The 23,257-nt window shown below is 38.5% G+C and overlaps 1 protein-coding gene across 1 annotated transcript in view; it reads left to right on the forward strand.

The window, feature by feature from the left end:
* The window catches only part of lmbrd1 (LMBR1 domain containing 1), a 144,138-nt gene that overhangs the window by 11,981 nt on the left and 108,900 nt on the right, over window positions 1-23,257 (forward strand). Inside the window, exon 3 of the mRNA XM_079843086.1 lies at window positions 9,104-9,167. Coding sequence (XP_079699212.1) covers window positions 9,104-9,167 — 64 coding nt within the window. The remainder of the gene's footprint in view (window positions 1-9,103; window positions 9,168-23,257) is intronic.

Consider the following 23,257-nt stretch of genomic DNA (forward strand, 5'->3'; position numbering starts at 1 on the left):
ATGTATCTCTTCCTCCAGTCGAGTAAGCTGGCTTAATGGGCAGAGGAACCTTCTCTCTAAACATCTTCTTAATGCAGCCTGTGCACGTAGGACTCTGTAGGTTTATTTCTGTTTCTCTGCCCTAAAGAGATTACAGCAATGATTGACAGGCCTGGGTTTGGCTAATGAGGATGCGCTCTTGAACGTTGTGGCGGTGCTGGAGTTAAAACTAGAGTAAATTGTTGTTAAATCAGTCTTGTTTTATTCTACAGATCTTTGTTATTCTGTGGGTGTTCTTTAGAAGCCCACAAAGCTGATCTGCTTAAAAGGGGGGTATCACACACGGTTTCTGTCAATCTCATGTCAATCTTGAGTACCTATAGAGTAGTATTGCATCCTTCATATCTCCGAAAAGTCTTTAGTTTTATCATATTTATAAAAGACAGATACGCTGTACAGAGTCTTTCCGATTAAAACCGAGCGGCTGGAGGCGTATCGTATGGGCGGAGCTGAAGAGCACTTACGCGCCGATAGCCAACAACGCACAGACATTTGAAGCAGTTTTACTCACCGCCTGTGGTTCCAACGCATGACCGTGAACCTTTATCGTTGGGACCGCTCCATCTTTCAGCATTAGACGATCTGCAAATCCGGAGTTGAACTGGGCCTTGTTTATAAAACAATCATTGCCGAAATGCAGGGAACAAAGTCAAGTCAAGTCAAGTCAACTTTATTTATATAGCGCTTTTAACAATGTAGATTGTTTCAAAGCAGCTTTACAGTGTTAAACAGGAAAATAATGCAGCATAATTTTATTATGCTGTATAGCCATTCTGGAAAAAACGCTGATGTCATCAGTTCATTTCAATTATCATACAGTGACAGTGTGGGCTTTAGATCAACAATTCGATCAGTAATTTAGTTTAAATGGTTAATTTAGTTTATTAATTAGATTTATTTCAATGTTTAGTTGAAAAATTGAGTGTCCCCAACTGAGCACGCCAAGCCAGAGGCAACAGTGGCAAGGAAACCAAAACCCCATTAGGTGACCTAATGGAGAAAAATAAACCTTGGGAGAAACCAGGCTCAGTCGGGGTGCCAGTTCTCCTCTGGCCAATTAACAAACAGCGTATTATTATTATTATTATTCTGGCAGCTTTACAGCTCAGGTCATAATAGATCGGAATATTCGAGGGACCGGGGGGCGGGGCAACATGCTGGAGACGGGTTTATTGAGGATGATGTTGATCAAATAATTATTAAAGTGTAATATTCGAATGATCGGAGGCAACACGCTGGAGACGGGTTTATTGAGGATGACATATCGATTTAAGTATTATTTAATTGTAATATTCGAACAATCTGAGTCAACACGCCGGAGACGGGTTTATTGAGATGCCGTGTCGATGAGGCAGTTGCAGGGGGAGTCTAATCACGGTCTCTGCAGACACTTCAGGGTCCTGTGTTGGTCTTCTTTGGGCGCAGGTCCACCATCTGAACTGGATACGGCCCGGATCCGGCTGACTGCAGTAAACCTCGGGATAAAACAGAGAGACTATCATTAGCTTAGATGCCATTCTTCTGATGATGTAACGAGTACATCAGGTGTTATGGGAAGTGTTCCCGGTTCCGGCTGACCTAGTTAATGCAGCCTAACAATCATTTCATTGAAAAAGTGTTTTATGTGTATGCCATAGTAAAGAGATGTGTTTTTAGTCTAGATTTAAACTGACAGAGTGTGTCTGCTTCCCGAACAATGTTAGGAAGACTGTTCCAGAGTTTCGGAGCTAAATAGGAAAAGGATCGACCGCCTGCAGTTGATTTGGATATTCTAGGTATTATCAACTGGCCAGAATTTTGAGACCGCAGTAGACGTGATGGAGTATAATATGTTAAGAGCTCGCTCAAGTATTGGGGAGCTAAACCATTTAGTGCTTTGTAAGTAATAAGTAAGATTTTAAAATGTATGCGATGTTTAATAGGCAGCCAGTGCAGTGTTGACAGAACTGGGCTAATATGGTCATACTTCCTGGTTCTAGTAAGAACTCGAGCTGCTGCGTTTTGGACCAGCTGGAGTTTATTTATTAAGCGAGCAGGGCAACCACCCAGTAGAGCATTACAATAATCTAGCCTTGAGGTCATGAACGCATGAACGAACTGTTCAGCATTTTGCATTGAGAGCATGTGCCGTAATTTAGATATATTTTTAAGATGGTAGAAAGCAGTTTTACAGATGCTAGAAACGTGGCTTTCAAACGAAAGATTGGTATCAAAGAGCACACCCAGGTTCCTCACTGACGACGAGGACTTGACAGAACAGCCATCAAGTGTTAGACAGTATTCTAGGCTACTACTTGTGGAGCTTTTTTGTCCAATAATTAAAAATTCTGTTTTTTCTGAATTGAGTTGCAGGAAATTACCAGTCATCCAATGTTTTATATCAGCTATGCATTCCGTTAATCTTGTGAATTGGTAAGTTTCTTCAGGGCGTGAAGAAATATAGAGCTGAGTATCGTCAGCATAACAATGAAAACTAACGCCATGCTTCCTAATGATATCTCCCAGTGGTAGCATGTACAGGGTGAAGAGTAGCGGTCCTAGCACTGAGCCTTGTGGTACTCCATACTGAACTTGCGATCGGTATGACATATCTTCATTTACTACTACAAACTGATAACGGTCGCATAGGTATGATTTAAACCATGATAAAGCAATTCCACTAATACCTCCATTATTTTCGAGTCTATTCAAAAGAATGTTGTGGTCGATAGTATCAAATGCAGCGCTAAGATCGAGTAACACTAATAGAGAGATACAGCCACGATCGGATGATAAGAGTAAATCATTTGTAACTCTGATGAGAGCAGTCTCAGTGCTATGATACAGTCTAAATCCTGACTGGAAATCCTCACAGATACCATTTCTTTCTAAAAAGGAACATAATTGTGAAGACACTGCCTTTTCAAGTATTTTTGACAGGAAGGGTAGATTTGAGATCTATGGTCTATAATTGACTAATTCTGTAGGATCAAGTTGCGGTTTTTTAATAAGTGGTTTAATAATAGCCAACTTAAAAGTTTTCGGTACATATCCTAATGACAAATATAAATTAATTATATTAAGAAGAGGATCTATGACCTCTGGTAGCATCTCTTTTAATAGCCTAGTCGGTATAGGGTCGAGCATACATGTTGTCGATTTTGATGATTTAACGAGTTTAGCCAATTCTTCTTCTCCTATAGCAGTGAATGAGTGTAATTTTTCCTCAGTGACACTACAATGCTCTGTCTGATGTGATACTGTAGTAGACAGCTGCATGGTTAACATTTTTTTCCTAATATTATCAATCTTACATGTGAAGAAGTTCATAAAGTCATTACTGCTGTGCTGTTTACAATCATCAGAAGTTGAGGCTTTATTTTTGGTTAATTTAGCCACTGTATCGAATAAATACCTTGGGTTGTGTTTGTTTTCTTCCAAGAGAGTTGAGAAATAAGCAGATCTAGCAGTTTTTACGGTCTTTCTGTATGTGATCATGTGCTCTTTCCACGAATTACGAAATACCTCTAATTTTGTTTTCTTCCAGCTGCGCTCCATTTTTCTGGCTGCTGTTTTAAGGGCCCGGGTGTGCTCGTTGTACCACGGCATTGGACTATTTTCTTTAATCTTCTTTAAGCGCAGAGGAGCAACTGTGTCTAAAGTACTGGAAAAGAGAGAGTCAATAGTTTCTGTTGCAACATCGAGTTCTTCTATACTATCTGGGATGCTGAGCAGATGATACTGATGAGGAAGATTATTTAAAAAGCAATCTTTAGTAGCGGCAGTGATTGTCCTGCCATTTTTGAAGCGAGGGGGCGGCTTTGCAACCTTAGCTAAATTAAGTATACATGATACTAAGTCTGCTGCAGAATTTCAACGGTATCAACATTTATTCCATGTGACAATATTAGGTCTAAAGTATGATTATGGCGATGAGTGGCTCCTGACACGTGTTGCCTAACTCCAATAGAGTTTAGTGTGTCTTTAAATGCTAATCCCAATACGTCTTTTCCGTTGTCTACATGGATATTAAAATCACCAACAATAAGTACTTTATCTACGGCCAGTACTAACTCTGATAGAAAATCAGCAAATTCTTTGATAAAGTCTGTATTATGCCCTGGTGGCCTGTATACAGTAGCTAACACAAATGTTGAACGGGTTTTATCATGTACACTACATAGCGTTACATAAAGCACCAAAACTTCGAAGGAATTATATTTGAAACTAGACTTCTGAGTAATACTGAAGATATTATAATAAATTACAGCAACCCCTCCCCCTTTACCTTTCAGACGCGGCTCATGTTTATAACAATAATCTTGGGGGGTGGAATCATTTAAGGTAATGTAGTTGTCAGGTTTTAGCCAGGTTTCTGTCAAACAGAGCACATCTAGATTATTATCTGTAATAATATCATTAACAATAAGCGCTTTTGGGGAAAGGGATCTAATATTCAGCAACCCAAGCTTTATCAATTGTTCATCTGTATTATATCTTTTGTTTATTTGTTGGACATCAATTAAATTTTTACTGTTGAATGGTTTTGATGTTTTTTTGTATTTACTAATTTGGGGAACAGACACAGTCTCTATATGATAATATCTAGGTGAAAGAGTCTCTATGTGCTGGGATTTATCTGACTCCGGTAACGTGAGACAGCTAGCAGACGGTCGGTTTAGCCAGTTTGTCTGCTTCCTGACCTGGGCCCTAGGGAGTCAAGGTTTAGCTCTAAGACTATGTGCCAAATTACTAGAGAGAAGAGCGGCACCACCCCAAGAGGGATGGATGCCATCCTTCTTCAACAGGTCAGGTCTGCCCCAAAAACTTTTCCAATTGTCTATGAACCCTATGTTATTTTGCAGACACCACTTAGACAACCAGCCATTGAGTGATGATAGTCTGGTAACTATCTCATCACTCCTTTTTACAGGGAGCGGTCCAGAACAAAAAACAGCCTCTGACATCGTACTAGCATGTTCACACACCTCTTTAATGTTAATTTTGGTGATCTCCGACTGGCGAAGTCGAACATCATTAGTGCCGACGTGAATAATAATCTTAGAGAATTTACGATTAGCTTTAGCCAGCACTTTTAAATTAGCTTTGATGTCAGGTGCTCTGGCTCCCGGTAAACAAGTGACTATGGTGGCTGGTGTCTCTATCTTCACGTTCCGTGTAATAGAATCGCCAATGACTAGGGCACTTTCAACAGGATACTCAGTGGGTGCTTCACTGAGAGGGGAGAACCTGTTTGATGTTCTAACCGGAACGGAAAAGCGGTTCTTTGGTCTGCGACTATGCTGCCTCACTGTTACCCAGTTTCCCTGCTGCGAGGGCCCTGCAGCCGGAACCGAAGAATGTACAGAGTTCACTAAGCTATTCGCATCCAAATCAGTGTCTAAAGCTGTTACATCCTCACTACTCTCAGATAAAGTATGGATGCGTGTTTCTAATTCTGAAATCTTCTCCGTCAGCCTAACTATCTCCTTACATTTATCACATGTGAAGCCCTGTTCGCCAGCGGAGAAGCCTATATTGAACATGCGACATGCGGTGCAAGTGATAATGACAGGAGAAGACATGACTTACCGTGTTTGTTGATTAATCCAACTTACCACTTACCACAATCGTTTGCTGGACACAATTTACTAATCCAAGTTATGGACTCAGAAAAAGGGAGACCCGGGTGCAGAGATAACAAGCTAACAGGCTAGCGAAATGCTAACGTGTGATGGTGATTTAGATTAAAAGCTAGCGATGTCAAATTTAACGTGATAGGCAATTTTTAAACAATGTATGGTGATGAGTAAGTTATATTTAGCAGTAGAAGAAAGAGGAAATATCAAAATAAAGATTCAAACGTAAGCAAGGCTCTACAGAGCTACAGACTTGAGCTACAGAGCAACAGACACAGCAGGCAGACAGGAGCAATCGATCAGGCAGGAGCAATCTCAGGCAAAAAAAAACACTTGCAGCAAAAAACATCTTCATATACGCAAGACTGTTTAGACAAGATTTATTTGGCCTGCTTTGCACAGATTATAACGTGTTTATTGTAAAAGAGCCTATAGTGTCACATCAATAAAGTTTTTATTCGCAAATGTCTGCTCAGATGCTATAAATATAGTACCAGTCAAACGTATTTTTCTTCATATTGATGTTTAAATATTATAGCCTAATGTTATTTTTAAAATGTAATATCAAAGTTTGTTTTATTAAGTTAATATCGAGTTTTGTTTTTTGTTTAATTTTATTTTGTAGAAAGACTCCTAGGGGTTAATAGGCAAAACGCTTTTATAAAGTCACAGATATGACTGGAAAAAGTGGCATTTATTTTAAAGAATGGCACCCACTTTTCACATAAAACATTTCAGAATGGGGGATTTTTTTTAACTTTGTGTTAAGGCCACAATGTGTAATTTTTCGCCGCTAGAATTCGCTTATTCAAAACAAAGGCGATGCTTGATGACAGCTTGATTTTGCTGAGCTTTTATTATGCCACAGACAACCGCTTCTGCTTCTTCCGGTCATGCGTATGTGGGCCCTAACACAGCAATGTTTTATCATAATTAGATACAGTTGAGTGTGTTGAAAGTTATGTTCTAATGCTACTCTGTGCATTTGCTTGGCGGCTACTATGAGACACTTGTTGCACACTGCAGTGAGCTAGATGGATATTAGGCATGGTAAAACATGGTACTCGCGGTAAATCAAGAAAATGAGATTTAAACAATAAGACTAACTGTGTTGAGCTATATAACAATGATTCGTTTTCTGTCTATGAATGTATCCAGACAGTTGCTCACCTGTCTAATAAAACATAATATATTAAAGCGTCTTTGGTGTTTCCATGGTTACATTCTACAAAATAAAACCGGAAATTGAGGGTAACGCGGGTATGATGTCATTGATAGTCGATGCACGGAAACGGCCTGTCCTGTTTAAAATTGCTTATTTCTCTGGATTTAAACATTCTTGGAGACATTTGGGATAATGTAAGTACACAAGTCAAGAAAATATAGAATATTTTTCTGGTGGTTTTTGGATATTTTAATCTAAAAATCTTACATATTGTGGCTTTAAATTGGTAATATAATTTTTTTTAATCTAATGCAGTGACATTTTAAGTGTGATTTGATTGTCCAAATATATTTTGGGGCCTCTGTACACTACCATACAAACATTTGGGGTCAGATAGATTTCTTTTTAAAATAAAATTTTATTCAGCAAGGGTATTGATCAAAAGTGTCAGTCAAGACATTTATAATGTAACAGGTTTGCTGTTTCACAAAAATATTAAGCAGCTCAACTGTATTCAACATACATAATAATATAAAATATTTATTAAGCACCATATCAGCATATTAGAAAGATTTCTGAAGAATCGTGTGACAGTGATGGAGTAAATGCTGCTGAGAATTCAGCTTTTTTATTACTGTTTTTACTGTATTTTTCATTAAATAAATGCAGCTTAGTAACTAAGAGACTTCTTTCAAAATCATTAAACATTTTTTTTCACCAATATTAACAGAAATACAATGATAAGCAAATTTAATCACTAGAAGGGATTTTAAAGTTGATATCAAGATATTTGCAGAATTTAAATGCTTCTTTTTTTTTTAAAGGAAAACAAATTTATATAAAAAATGTTCTAATTGCTGTCAGATATTACAGCTATACATTTCTCTTTGTGAGTGTGATCTTTATAAAATGATTTTCTTATAATCACAAGTCATTTGGAACATCATTGTAATTCATAGGTCAAAATGCATGGGAACATCGATCATTATATGCATCATTTGTGATGAAATATCAATAAGTTGTGTCTCGACCTGCTTAGATCCGTAAAGGCCGACAGCAAGCAAGTGCCATATCATTTTGATCCAACACCGGAATTATGTTTTTCTAGTGCTCGTGTAGCAATTATGGGTTTGCTCTTTTGGCATGATAAAACGTTGAGTTATGAATGCGGGATGGAGTTCATCGAGACAGAGGAGTCAGAGAGAGAGAGAGAGAGAGAGTGAGAGTGATTTACTGCGGCAAGGCAGACAGCAATTCTCTCTGGCATTTGGATCTACTCCGAGAACCTGTGAGTCATCAAAGTGTCAGGTCACGTTTTTGATGGAATCTCTGACACATTGGGAATAAAAAACAGTGCGCTTGGAGAGCCACTTCTTTGTATCACCACTGTCCCACGGCACCATTTGAAGTCCTGTCATAAAAATCATGTTTCACCTCACTGTATAGAACGATAATATTTGTTGGTCACGTTTTTATCATTTGAGATTCATATCCTGCATCATATATTGTGCTGAATTGTTTGTGTATCTTGTAGGGCTGTGGATTTAACATGAACTTATACCCTGAAGTATTATTACTTTAAAACAATATAAAAAAAATTATGCAATTAATCATGTCACCTGACCCCTAATAATTAATGAATGTGGAAAAAAGGAAAAACCAAGGCACTCTTCTTCTTCCTAATAATTAATATTTGATGATATGGATATGTTTATTCTTAATTTTGAGCATATTCTGAGAAATTATATTAATTGTAATGCTTTCAAATCGATTAATCGCGATTAATTGCATCCAAAATTAAAGTTTGTGTTTACATAATATATGTGTGTGTACTGTGTATAATTATTATATAATTATAAATACACACACACACGTACGTATGTATATATTTGATACAAATATGTATATTTTTATATATTTATTTATATTAATATATTTATATATAAAATATTTATATTTATAAATAATATAAATAATATAAATGTATATACAGTATATACATGCAAATATTTCTTAAATATATACATGAATGAGTGTGTATTTATATATACATAATAATCGTAGACAGTACACACACACATATTTCGTACACAAACTTATTTTGGATGCGAATAATCGATTTGACAGCACAATTTTATGAATCAGCAAATTTGTATAAAAAAATGTAATCAATTGACAGCCCTATAGCATCTTAGGGCTCCAGAATTAGATCTATCTTGGTGTGTTTGAATGTTTGCCAGTGTATTTCATATTTTTCTGACATAGTTTTTTGTAATTCTAGGAATGGGCGGCAAACAATGAGACAAGACAGCAGATTGAAGACAGCGTTTTGTACGGCTACTACAGTAAGTAGTACATGACACTCACCCTGGTGCAGTAAATTAAATGTCCTTACCTTGCATTTTAGAAAATGTACTGTTCATGTTCCTTCATCATCTGCTGCCCTTATTGTTTGGGTTTCATTGTGAAAGCCGGCACAGTCCAGTCTGCAGCCCATTGTTAATGTCCATTGACTTGGGTTATAAATTATGGGCCGCTCGTGATCTGACATCAGCCTACAAAAGCTGACAGTTAAGTCGCTGGATGGTTTTATTTGTTCGAAACCGTCTTGGTCAAATCACGCTAAAGTGAGTGCAGTTTTCAGCTGAATAAATCTCTTGTCTGCGAGGGTAAAAAAACGCATTAGTCAGTGACCTTTTCCGTGAACAAGGTCGGAAGGACTCATGAAGGCGGTCGAACACGTCTTTTTCTGGAACCGCATCCTCTCTTTATGACTTCGTAGCATTAAATATATCTCAGTGACATGCATGCACACTTTAATGGAGTTCTCCATTGCTTCCACTTTAAATAATATCTTTTCGGAATACTGGAAGCTGGGACAAGGTAACATAAAATTGAGTTATGGCACAGTTGCTTGATTATCATTTGAATTTGCAAACAGATGCTGCGCAGAACAGGCCGTCAGTAGTAGAGCGGCACGGCGTCTGTTGAGCAGTGCCAAATGCGCTAGAGACAAGCTGTCAGCCAATACCAAACCAGCCAATCAAAAACCCTCACTTCCATCGTCAGAAAAGCATCAGAAGATTAACGATGACAGTGCAGGTAGACGCGCCGCAAATCCCCTGTCCAGCTGTCGGCCTGTGTTCTCCAAGAACGAAACAAAAAATCTCAAAATTGATTAGATAGGTTTATTAGATATACTTTGACAAGAAAACTTTTGGAGTGATTTGTGACAGAACAGGGAATGCGGGGAAAATATGCTGTATTCTGTTTTTGTAGATGACGCGAGGCATTCGCAATGCATTTCAGAGTGAAACTGAATATTCAGTGTGAAACATCATTTGGGATTTGATTGGATCATGAAAAGTAAAGTTTTATATTATTAATTGTACTTATTACAGGGATAGTTCACCCAAAAATTTAAATTAGCCCATGATTTACTCACCCTCAAGTTATCCTAGGTGTATATGAAATTCTTCTTTCAGGCGAATACAATACAAAAAAAATTGTCCTGGCTCTTCCAAGTTTTATAATGGAAGGGAATGGCTGTTTCTGTTTTGAAGTCTATAAAAGTGCTTCTATCCATCATAAAAGTGCTCCACACAGCTCTGGGGGGTTAATAAAGGCCTTCTGAAGCGAAGTTGATGTGTTTGTGTAAGGAAAATATCCATATTTAAAACTTTACTAACTATAATCTCTAACTTCCTCTAACTGTCGTTCACATGTTCACAAGAGACTGGCGTAAGTACCAGTGACGAATGCCAGTCTCTCGTGAACGCACGTACGACAGTTGGCGAAAGTAAGAGATTACAGTTTGTAAAGTTTTAAATATGGATATTTTTCTTACTCAAACGTATCACTTTGCTTCAGAAGGCCTTTATTAAGCCCCCGGAGCCGCGTGGAGCACTTTTATGATGGACAGATGCACTTTTATGGACTTTAAAACAGAAGCTGCCATTATAAAGCTTGGAAGAGTCATGACATTTTTTAATATAACTCCGATTTTATTCGTCTGAAAGAAGAATGTCATATACACCTAAGATGACTAGAGGGTGAGTATCCCTTTAGGGCAAATATCTACACTGCTATTGCTCATGCTTATGTTTAGGGGTTTGATGATTTTGACCTAAACCAATAAGCAATCACAACCACCCAGAACACCCTATCAATGAGCTAAGAACATAAACCGCATAGCAACTCCCAGGCAAGTTCAGCTCACATATTTTTAATAAAATTCAAAAATCTAAAAGCGATAGTTCTATCATTTTTAGTCATGTCGTTCCAAACCAATGACTTTATTTCCTGTGCGGAATACAAAAGAAGACATTTTGAAAAATGTTTCTGTTTTTTAGTCAGTGAAGTTGTTTTTATTCCCATTTTATGCACAAAAGCAGTTGAAACTTTTTTCAAAATATGTTGTTTTGTGTTCCAGAAAAGGAAGAAAGTCACTATTTAATCAGCACAGCCTTGGTTATGTCAGCAGAACAGAAATGTTATACCAGATTCAAAGAAAGTTATTACATTTTGAAGAACGCCATTAGGATTGTGAAAACAACAGTTCCCTTTAGAAAAATTTACTGATGAATAGTGCACAATGAGACCAAGGACCTGGATCCTTGGACTAAAACCGTTCTAGTTTAGCGGCTTCAAATTATCTGTTAGCAAATAGAGGAGCTGAAACATTACAATAGGTTTACATTACAATACGTAATTTTTTTTACCATATTCGTTTTGCTATTTTGCATTGATTTAAAAACAGACTTCAGAGGTTTAATCTTGGAGTTTTCAGCTTTCAAACAGTATAAAGTTATATGTCTAGTTTATGAAGATAAATAAATAATTGCCTGTCAGTGGTACATTGTGGGTTAAAGGGGTAGTTCACCCAAAAATGAAAATTATCCCATGATTTACTGGGTGTATATGACATTCTTCTTTCAGACGAATAAAATTGGAGTTATATTAAAAATGTCCTTTATAAAGCTTTATAATGGCAGTGGTCATTTTTGAAGTCCATAAAAGTGCATTTATCCGTCATATAACGGCTATAACTGCTCTTCAAAAATGACCCAACAGTCACTGCCATTATAAAGCTTGGAAGATCCAGGACATTTTTAATATAACTCCGATTTTATTCGTCTGAAAGAAGAATGTCATATACACCTAGGATGGCTTGAGGGTGAGAAAATCATGGGATCATTTTCATTTTTGGGTGAACTATCCCGTAAAAAGGGTTAACTTTAATAATGAAACTAATAAAATAGATATTGAGAATATGAATTCCAAAATGAAAGTCGATAAACTACGTTTTATTTAAACAAATTCCACAGAACACCTGTTCAGACTGTCCTTTTAAACCCACGACGTTTTTATGATGTCCTCCTCATGCTTTGTTTCCCATGATGCATCTCTTCTTCCTTTGCTGGGACATCCACAAAGGGTTTGGTTTGATTGCTTAATTTCTGGGTTTTCTGGAAGATCAGGGGTTGTACCATGCTGACTATCCTCAAAGAGACGATAATGCTTTATTTGTACTTTTGATAGAAAATGTCATTTTAAAAGAAAACCCCTCTGTTCAAGTTATCCTTGTGTGCTCTGTGGTACTCTGTGCAGGCATCATGCATGGAGGTGGAATAGAGAGTTAAAAAAATGAGATACCGGTGACTTTGAGTTTCACAGAGGTGGCTGTCTGATGGCGTGTGTGATTATGACAAACACAGCCTCGGCTGCAGGATGATCTGTTCACTAGAAAAATGGTTATGGGGCAAATACGTTGGCTTTGAGGACCTGTGTGTGGAAGGGGTTGTTTGAGTGCTGTATTACGTCTGAGTCATTCAAAAGACTGGTGTTGAGAAGGTAATTTTTAAAGTAACTAACCCTAACTCCACTGAAAACATAGTCTTATATATATATATATATATATATATATACACATACACACTTACCTAAAGGATTATTAGGAACACCATACTAATACTGTGTTTGACCCCCTTTCACCTTCAGAACTGCCTTAATTCTATGTGGCATTGATTAAACAAGGTGCTGAAAGTATTCTTTAGAAATGTTGGCCCATATTGATAGGATAGCATCTTGCAGTTGATGGAGATTTGTGGGATGCACATCCAGAGCACGAAGCTCCCGTTCCACCACATCCCAAAGATGCTCTATTGGGTTGAGATCTGGTGACTGTGGGGGCCATTTTAGTACAGTGAACTCATTGTCATGTTCAAGAAACCAATTTGAAATGATTCGAACTTTGTGACATGGTGCATTATCCTGCTGGAAGTAGCCATCAGAGAATGGGTACATGGTGGTCATAAAGGGATGGACATGGTCAGAAACAATGCTCAGGTAGGCCGTGGCATTTAAACGATGCCCAATTGGCACGAAGGGGCCTAAAGTGTGCCAAGAAAACATCCCCCACATCATTACACCAGCAGCCTGCACAGCGGTAACAAGGCATGATGGATCCATGTTCTCATTCTGTTTGCGCCAAATTCTGACTCTACCATCTGAATGTCTCAACAGAAATCGAGACTCATCAGACCAGGCAACATTTTTCCTGTCTTCAACTGTCCAATTTTGATGAGCTCGTGCAAATTTTAGCCTCTTTTTCCTATTTGTAGTGGAGATGAGTGGTACCCGGTGGGGTCTTCTGCTGTTGTAGCCCATCCGCCTCAAGGTTGTGCGTGTTGTGGCTTCACAAATGCTTTGCTGCATACCTCGGTTGTAACAAGTGGTTATTTCAGTCAAAGTTGCTCTTCTATCAGCTTGAATAAGTCGGCCCATTCTCCTCTGACCTCTAGCATCAACAAGGCATTTTCGCCCACAGGACTGCCGCATACTGGATGTTTTTCCCTTTTCACACCATTCTTTATAAACCCTAGAAATGGTTGTGCGTGAAAATCCCGGTAACTGAGCAGATTGTGAAATACTCAGACCGGCCCGTCTGGCACCAACAACCATACCACGCTCAAAATTGCTTAAATCACCTTTCTTTCCCATTCTGAGTTCAGGAGATTGTCTTGACCAGGACCACACCCCTAAATGCATTGAATTAACTGCCATGTGATTGGTTGATTAGATAATTGCATTAATGAGAAATTGAACAGGTGTTCCTAATAATCCTTTAGGTGAGTGTGTGTGTATATATATATATATATATATATATATATATATATATATATATATATATATATATATATATATATATGTATATATATATATATATATATATATATATATGTATAAACACACACACACCGATCAGGTATAACATTATGACCACCTTGCTAATATTGTGTTGTTCCCCCTTTTACTGCCAAAACAGCCCTGACCCGTTGAGGCATGGACTCCACTAGATCCCTGAAGGTGTGCTGTGGTATCTAGCACCAAGATGTTAGCAGCAGATCCTTTAAGTCCTGTAAGTTGCGAGGTGGGCCCTCCATGGATCTGACTTGTTTGTTCAGCACATCCCACAGATGCTCGATTGGATTGAGATCTGGGAATTTGGAGGCCAAGTCAACACCTCAAACTCGTTGTTGTGCTCCTCAATTCCAGAAACATTTTTGCTTTGTGGCTGGACGCATTATTCTGCTGAAAGAGGCCACAGCCACCAGGAAATACCGTTTCCATGAAAGGCTGTACATGGTCTGCAACAATGCTTAGGTAGGTGGTACATGTCAAAGTAACATCCACATGGATGGTAGGACCCACGTTTTCCCAGCAGAACATTGCTCAAAGCATCACATTGCCTTCACCGAATTGCCTTCTACTCATAGTGCATCCTGGTGCCATGTATTCCCCAGGTAAGTGATGCACATGCACCCGGCCATCAGCGTGATTCTTCACGTGATTCATCCACGTGAAAACACGATCCATAAGACCAGGCGACCTTCTTCCATTGCTCCGTGGTCCAGTTCTGATGCTCACATGCCCACTGTTGGTGCTTTCGGCACCCTGACTGGTCTGTGGCTATGCAGCCCCATATGCAACAAGCTGCAAAGCACTGTGTATTTTGACACTTTTCTGTCAGAACCAGCATTAACTTCTTGAGCAATTTGAGCTACAGTAGCTCGTCTGTTTGATCAGACCACACAGGCCGGCCTTTGCTTCCCATGTGCATCAATGAGCCTCAGCTGCCCGTGACCCTGTCGCCGGTTCACCACTGTTCCTTCCTTGGACCACTTTTGATAGATACTGACCACTGCAGACCGGGAACCCCCCACAAGAGCTGCAGTTTTGGAGATGCTCTGACCCAGTCGTCTAGCCATCACAATTTGTCCCTTGTCAAACTCGCACAAATTCTTACACTTGCCCATTTTTCCTGCTTCTAACACATCAACTTTGGGGACAAAATGTTCACTTGCTTCCTAATATATCCCACCCACTAACAGGTGCTGTGATGAAGAGATCATCAGTGCTATTCACTTCACCTCATAATGTTTTGCCTTATTGGTGTATATACATACACACACAGTATAAATAATGTATTTTATGTGTGTTTATTATATTAATGGATAGATGATGTGATATTAAAAGTAATAGTTTTAATTATTTTAATAAAGTTTCTTTATTATTAGTTTAATTTATACATGTTTTAAACATATTTACTTTATATTTATATCATTTAAGTAGTCTAAAATTATTGGAATCACCATTCAATCTATTGTGCAAAGTTTTTTTGTGTGTGCGTTTTTTTGCATATACTTATTTTGGGTATTTTTACTGGCATTTATACTAAAATAGAAATAAAACCTACCATTATCAGGTAAAACAATGTATTTTTAAAAGAATACATTTGTAATACATTTTGATTTAATATGTTTAAGGTTGCAAAATGCTCAAGAGCAGATGTTTGAGTTTGTGATTTTTGTGTTTTGGGTTTGTGCTCTTCATAAAATGTAAACACAAATGGGATATTTCTTGCGTGGAATGACTCCATGTTTTTCCATATTCAACATGCTACAGCCATCGAGGGCGCAGGGGTTTGTTCAGCGGAGATTTACTGTTTGCTTTTGTATTCCTGATGACAAATGTTTGTCTTTCGTTTCGTTTGCTCTCGAGCTCATCCCGTTGTCCTCGTGGGGATGGACTCGGAGAAGAACAACTGTCTCATCCAGAGAAACGCAAGCCAAGCAGGAGGAGGAATAGAAACAAATTTGAATCTTTTGCAAAAGTGTGGTGTCAACGCCTCTCAAGAGCTCATCCAAGAAAAGTGCCTTTGTTCTCTGCAAAAGAGGCCGCACGCTGCTTTCCCACCGCCATTTACACTCAGCCATCTGAGCTTTGGGTGTTTGCATTAATATCACCTGCTGCAGTGAAATCTTACAGTAATTAATAGATCGTCCTCAATCAATAGCTGCGACCTGCAAGCTGCTCCAGCAGTCTCTCGCACACAGGTCGTTAAACTGCGATTAATGTATGTATATATTGTTTCCTCCATGGACATAACTGCAGTGCCTTCAAACGGAATTATCCTGCTGCTGCTTTTTTTCCTTCCTCTTGGTGGCATTTTCGCTCTGCTGCAGTTCTTGAATTAGTCGCATTGATTGCAGGCCCCCCTCCCATCTCCGCATCATGTGCTGAAGAGATTTCCCAGCAGCCTGTAGGTGGAGATCAAGCTCCATCTATCACAGCAAAGCCGAATCCAATACATTTGAGGAGACTGGCAGGTCAAAGCCTCAAAGGCTTCTTTACAAAGCTGAATCTGAGATCCCTGTCCGCCCATGTCTGTGCAAACGGAATAATTACAGCTCTAACTTTATCTCGCCGCAGTGTGTGGCAATCACCACAAACTTGTCCTGAAGGAGGACGAGATGGCTTCCTTTCTAAAGCAGTTGGGCTCCACAGACTTGGTTGTAATCATTTTATTGTGGTGCGTTCCCTTTGTCAAACATGCTTTTTGCGCTTGATGTCAGGTGCACAAATATTCAGTATTTGTGAGAGGCGTAATTCGTATCCCCAACGTGAAGCCCTCTCCAAATCAACTGACATGCTAAACAGCCCCTTCAAGAGCTTTTTGCTTGTTACAGCCGCTCAGTTTTGATCAAACTCTGCAGTGCTGTGTCATGTGTTAAACTGAAAATGGGCTGGTGCTTTGTGTTAGACAACACTTTAGCTGTAATCATGTGACGGCTTTCACACCCTGAAACATCTTGGTTCAGCAAATCTGACAATAAACGTCATAAATCCTAGAGGAAGTCTACATTTCCTCGTATAGCCTATGTACAGTGTGTTCAAAATTAGATCTTTTCCTGATCTTTTATGAAGCGTAATCTTTTTAAAGTGTATTTTATTGCGTGGCATCACACCATTTATACAAAAATTTGCAGAGCCCTCTAAATAAGTAAATAATTGGATTTCATTATCTATCGTTCTATTGTTCTGTCATTCTGTCTAATGTCTGTATGTCTGTCTGTACTTCTATCGTTCTATCATTCTGTCTGTCTGTCTATCGTTCTCTCTATCGTTCAACTGTCTTTCTATCTATCTATCTATTAGGGATGCACCGAAATGAAAATTCTTGGCCGAAGTCGAATAATAATAAAACACTTGGCCTAGGGCCGAAGCCGAATACCGAACGCTCGATTTTTTTGCATTGCATAAATTTAAATAGTAAAAATGAGCTTTTTACTATTTTGTCTTGTTTTTTTAAAAATAAAAATAAATTACAAAACTTAATTTAAAAATATTTATTTTAGCATTCCAGCAGACATTACACAAACAAAGCACAATATAGCTCAAAATACTATACTAAATATAATATACTAATTCTAAATATAATAATTATTTGGCCATCTTATGCCATCTTAACTTTGGCCTATTATGCCTACAGGTATCATAATCAAATCACTGTGGGTGCTCTATTAAAGTGCAGATGTAGGCTAAGCAACGGCTCCACCTCAGCACTGAGTGTACAGTGACACATTTAAGATTATTTACAATTTTTTGCTACAAATATTTTTCTATTAAACTATTAGTCTGCCTTTACTTTGCTTTTATGCGTTACTATTGCACTGTCACTTCCGAAACTTTGCACCGTGTAATTGGCCATTAATCCTATTTGCAACATGAAAATCAATAGTTTTATTCAATGGATTATATAGACTGTAAACTCGAAAGCGAGTTATATCGCTCTATCTATCGTTATATTGTTCTATCACTCTATCGTTATATTGTTCTATCATTCCATCGTTCTGTCTAACATCCGTCTGTCTGTCAGTACATCTATCGTTCTATCAGTCTGTCTGTCTGTCTGTCTGTCTGTCTGTCTGTCTGTCTGTCTGTCTGTCTGTCTGTCTATCTATCTATCTATCTATCTATCTATCGCTCTATCTATCGTTATATCGCTCTATCTATCGTTATATTGTTCTATCACTCTATCTATCGTTATATCGCTCTATCTATCGTTATATTGTTCTATCACTCTATCTATCGTTATATTGTTCTATCATTCTGTCTGTCTATCGTTCTGTCTAATGTTCTCTCTATCGTTAAGTCTAGTCTGTCTGTCTGTCTCCATCCATCCATCCATCCATCCATCCATCCATCCATCCATCCATCCATCCATCCATCCATCCATCCATCCATCCATCCATCCATCCATCCATCCATCCATCCATCCATCCATCCATCCATCCATCCATCCATCCATCCATCCATCCATCCATCCAAAAATGGTATATAATAATAATAATAATACATAATAAGACTTGTTGTACGGTCACTTAGTATTTATATTTATATGTTCACACCTGTTCCGGTATAAATTTTACACGTTAACACTGAAGAAGTAACACTGCACAGTTATTAGTCAAAGAGACCCAGTGTGAGCATAAATGTGTTTTTTGGCTTGCTCTCTGTTCTTCGTGCATGTTTCAGCATGATCGCTAATGGAAAGTGCAAGTCACTGGTGGCGCCCAACAGCAGCAAACACTGACAGATTGTGCATTTATTGAAGTGGGCAGCTGTGCATGGCGCAAGGTCCTTGAACCTGCTGAGATGAGAGCTCAGGCCAAAGCGTATACAGGAAGGATTCAAATGTCGCCCCGCTCTGCCTGCCATTAATGCTCGGCCCAATTTCTGAGAGGCGCATCATGGTGCCTGTGCCTCGTGGCGGGGATTTTGATGATCGGGACTGGGATGGTAAACCCAGATGGATTGCAGCTGAAGCCCCCTTCCAAGACATCCCTGGAGATTAACCTCATAGGTTAAGTAATTAAAGGGAAAATATATATTTGTTCAGATGGCCTGGGGCCAAGTCCTTGGGCAGCATTTCTATTTAATGTAGTGTTCTTTAGAGTGGACAGCCTCTACCTTGAGGTTTGGCTGCAAAGTACAAGGTTAAATGGAAAAGCATCCCTAAAAGTCCCTGGATACATCCGGTATCTTGAGCTTTAAGGCTTCCTGTCATCCAGCCTGGAGTCTGTTACCAATCCACGTGTTTGTTTGAAATGTCAAGACTGTTTAAAAGCTGAAAGCTTTCCTGAATTTTAACTTGAAGGATTTTGAACTTTCATACAAGGATACCAGAAATGCTTTTGAGTCTGTAAGATAATCAGATCCAACTGTCGAGGGGGGTCACTGAGGTGTCCAGCTCGGTGCACGTTTAAATCTACGTCTCTGGGAAATTAGACTAGGCGTTCGCTTCTTTGCTCGCTCTCCATCAGCTCTTTTCACGTCCTCTCCAATAAAAAAAGGCCAAAGTCAGTCAGGTGTGTCCTTGTGCAGAGCTCGTGGACTTAAAATGAGTGTAAAAGATAAAAGTAAGGTCAGTCAAATCATACGCCATCACAGAAATCGCTCTGCAGCTAGAGATAAAGCTCCGCTGTGGAAATGATTGAACTGGACTCAAAATAATCCATCCATCCATCCATCCATTGTTGTTCTATCGTTCTGTCTATGAATTTGAGTTTGAATTGCAATTCAGCTTCCTGTGTGCTACGCCAATTCAAATTCAAAGGCTTCTTCAGTTCAGTTCTGAATGGCGCAAAATACTGGTCAATGTTACCATATTTAGCTCTCTAAAACAGGACAGACAACCATATTCGGCTGCTTTGTGACCTCATCCTGAATATCTTCTGTGTTCACGCAATACTGATGAATAAATCATCTTGAATTTGCAACACGTGGTTTCTTTGGTGGCATTCACCATTTAAAGGCAATATCCAGCAAATGCTCCATAATGCTGCGTTTGAAAGCATATTTAAAGGCATGGGTTGAGGAGGGAATAAACTGTGAAATCAATTCAGGAAACTGTTTGGAGTGCCAGTCTTCAGGGTCCATGCCTTACTCTGTAACGTGTTGCTTGAAGATGATCTTACCTCCCTTTTGTGCTATTTTCACATTAGTTCACCATTTGTGACTTGAATTACACCACCACTTCAAGAAATTGATGCCGTTTTCCCTTCTGTAAAGACGGCAGAGGAAATCCCATCGAGTCTATGCACCCCACTAAGGGTACAGTGCTTTCTTTTCAATCAGATGTCGACTATTCTCAGCTGCAAACTATTCTCAGCTGCAAAGTTGATCGTAGATACCGTTGGTGGCTATTGTTACTATGCTTTTGGGAGTCTCTTTCAACGGCCCTGTAACACATACCAGCCACGACGACCATGTAAACAATAACATGGAGACTGCATGCTTTGTGGTCCTTTTTTAGTAGCCGTTGTGCAATTAAACGCTTTGTATAATACTGCAGCTGTCTACATGCGCAAGAGGCAGCCGCATGAACGGTCATGTGACGTGCAGTGTAGACCGAGATCGTTTCTGAAAACGCAATGGAAATGCCAGTGTAGACGAGGATCGTTTTCATTTTAAAATTCAAAACGCACTAGTGTAAACTGGGCCTCAAATTCAGGAAATCAATGGGAGTTTGAAAGACATTCGCAAATTAGTTCTGAATGATGCACAACCATTTTTTATATCATGTCTTTCTGTGAGTCCATGTTGTTTGTTAAAGCTATTATTGCCCTACTTGCTGAAGGTGGCAGCTCCGCTCGATTGAAAAAGCAGAACATTGTTTTTGCATTCTGTTTGCATTGGTGTGATAGTAATATGTGCTCTGTCACAGTCTCTTCCTGTGAAGATCACTGAACGCCAGTCTCTCCAGATGCAGCGCTGTATTACCATCAGTATTCTCGCAATGCTCCTGTCAGAGAATGTTTGGCCCCGAGAGGTCAGTGCTTCTAACAGCACAATACAATTGAAAATTATTGCTTGAGCTGATTTGTAATCCACAGGCCCCACGTAGGCCAAGAGGCTTCGCAGACTGCTAATTTTCAATCTGGTGACAATCAGTTCCAGGTTCACCGCTGAGTAGAGTAGACGCCTCCTTCACATAAACCGCCTGTGACACGCGAGCACGTTTGGAGTTTAAGTGCGTATCTCCAAATGAATAGAGGAAATTTTTCAACAAACCTGCTTGACCTTTTTAGTGTTCAGTGTTTGGCCACCTGCCCAAATAAAACTTCCTGTATTGGTTTCAATTGTCATAATACATTTTAAAGGAATGTTCTGGGTTAACTACAGCACAAATGATTCTGACTTGTCCTTCAGATCGTAAAAACAAAGGGAAAATGTGTGTACAAGTATTGCACTTACAATGGGACAAGTGTACTGATGGCTTTTAAAGGTTTTATTCATAACTTTTACTTGTGAATAATGAATTGGAACATATTTGTTTCGGCTATGTGAGCTGTAAAGTTGTCTAAATAGTCCTTTTGAGATGGGACTTTTCTGGGAGGATACATTTTTGTTTAAGACGTTACAATTCTTTTGTGTGTTGTTTACTTCATGTGAACAATGCAATGAAAAATCTTGCAAACAATGCATAACTATCTATAAAGCATTGTTTATGTAAAGTAAACAGGAATTGTGCGGCATTTACATCATTGATGGTAGCATGTAACCAGAATTTCATTTACCCAGAAAGTGCCCTCTCAAAAGGGCCATTTAGACACATTTTTTGCTCATGAAGCAATACTGAATATTTATACGGAATAACTAATGTTCGACTTTATTTACATGTGTAATGTTCTAGTGTTTTGGTTATACTTTCAAAACAGTGTGACCGTTGCACATTTTATTATATTGCACTACTGTTCAAAAGAATGACTTTGGTAAGATTTTGTAATATTTTTGAAAGAAGTCTCTGCTTCTCACCAAGGCTGCATTTATTTGATCAAGAATACAGTAAAACAATAATATACAGTAAGTAATTACACAATAAACAGTATTATCGTGAAATATTATTACAATTTAAAATGCATTTAAATGTGTTTTCTATTTCAATATAAATGTAATGTTATTCTTGTGATGGCAAAGCTGATTTTTTTAGCATCATTACTCCTGTCTTCAGTGTCACATGATCTTTCAGAAATCATTCTGATAGGCTGAAAACAATATTTTTGCTTAATATTTTTGTTGAAACATGATAAGTCTTTGATTAATAGAAAGTTCAAAATAACTATATAAGTAATCTTTTGTTACAAATAGAACTCTTTTATAACAATGTAATTGTCTTTTCTGTCACTTTTTATTCCATTTAAATGCATCTTTGCTGAATCAAATAAATAATTTATTTAAAAAAATGTATAGTACTAACCCTAAACTTTGGAACAATAGTGTACATTTATTTGTTGTACGCGTTTCCATTACTATACATGTGTGTGTTTTTTTTTTTTTACTGGTGGTTGAATAAAAAAAAAAGTAAGTTATACATTAGTGGTATATTCTTTTAAATTTGCCAAATATTGACGATTTTTAAATCCAGTGTTAAAAAAAAAAAACGATTACAATGGACTCAAGGCAACGTGTCCTGTCAAGCTTCACTCTTAAAGGTTATACTGTCTCACTGACTGTATAGAGAAGGTGGGCTCTAACCAGACATGTTTTTTCTTGTGACATTAAGGTCCCATTGTCATCTGCCCTATAGGTGTGTGGGTCCATGTGGTGCTGACAGTTTTACAAGAAATTAAAAGGTAGAACATGCCATCACGTGCACAATGCCGCAGCGCCAGCGATACTGAGATTTCCTCGGACCTTACGTGTCCTTTGTCAGTTGTTTTTCCCCCTAGTCCTTTCCTGACGTCTCATTTTCACATCAGTGTTATGCGTTTCCGGTGGTGATTTTTCCGCATTTGATCAATCCTGATGTCTGTGAGGCCTGTGAAACTTTGATTTACCCCTTTCACAGTACATACTAACACATTTTTTACCGATAATGTCAGAGCAGTCAGCTGTTGTCTTCAATGTGATGGAATTTATGTAGTACATGATGATGTTGGGCTGGCCAACATTGCTACAGAATGATATTTTGATATTTTTGTCAGCCTTTTGACAAACCATAGATTTTGGTTAATTATGGTGTTGACTGACTTATGAGTGATGAGGTAAACGAATTGCTCAATGCAGTGTCTCGACCCAATTCATTAAA

This window comes from Gobio gobio (assembly GCF_949357685.1).
Source record: "Gobio gobio genome assembly, chromosome: 18".
Lineage (NCBI taxonomy): Eukaryota > Metazoa > Chordata > Actinopteri > Cypriniformes > Gobionidae > Gobio > Gobio gobio.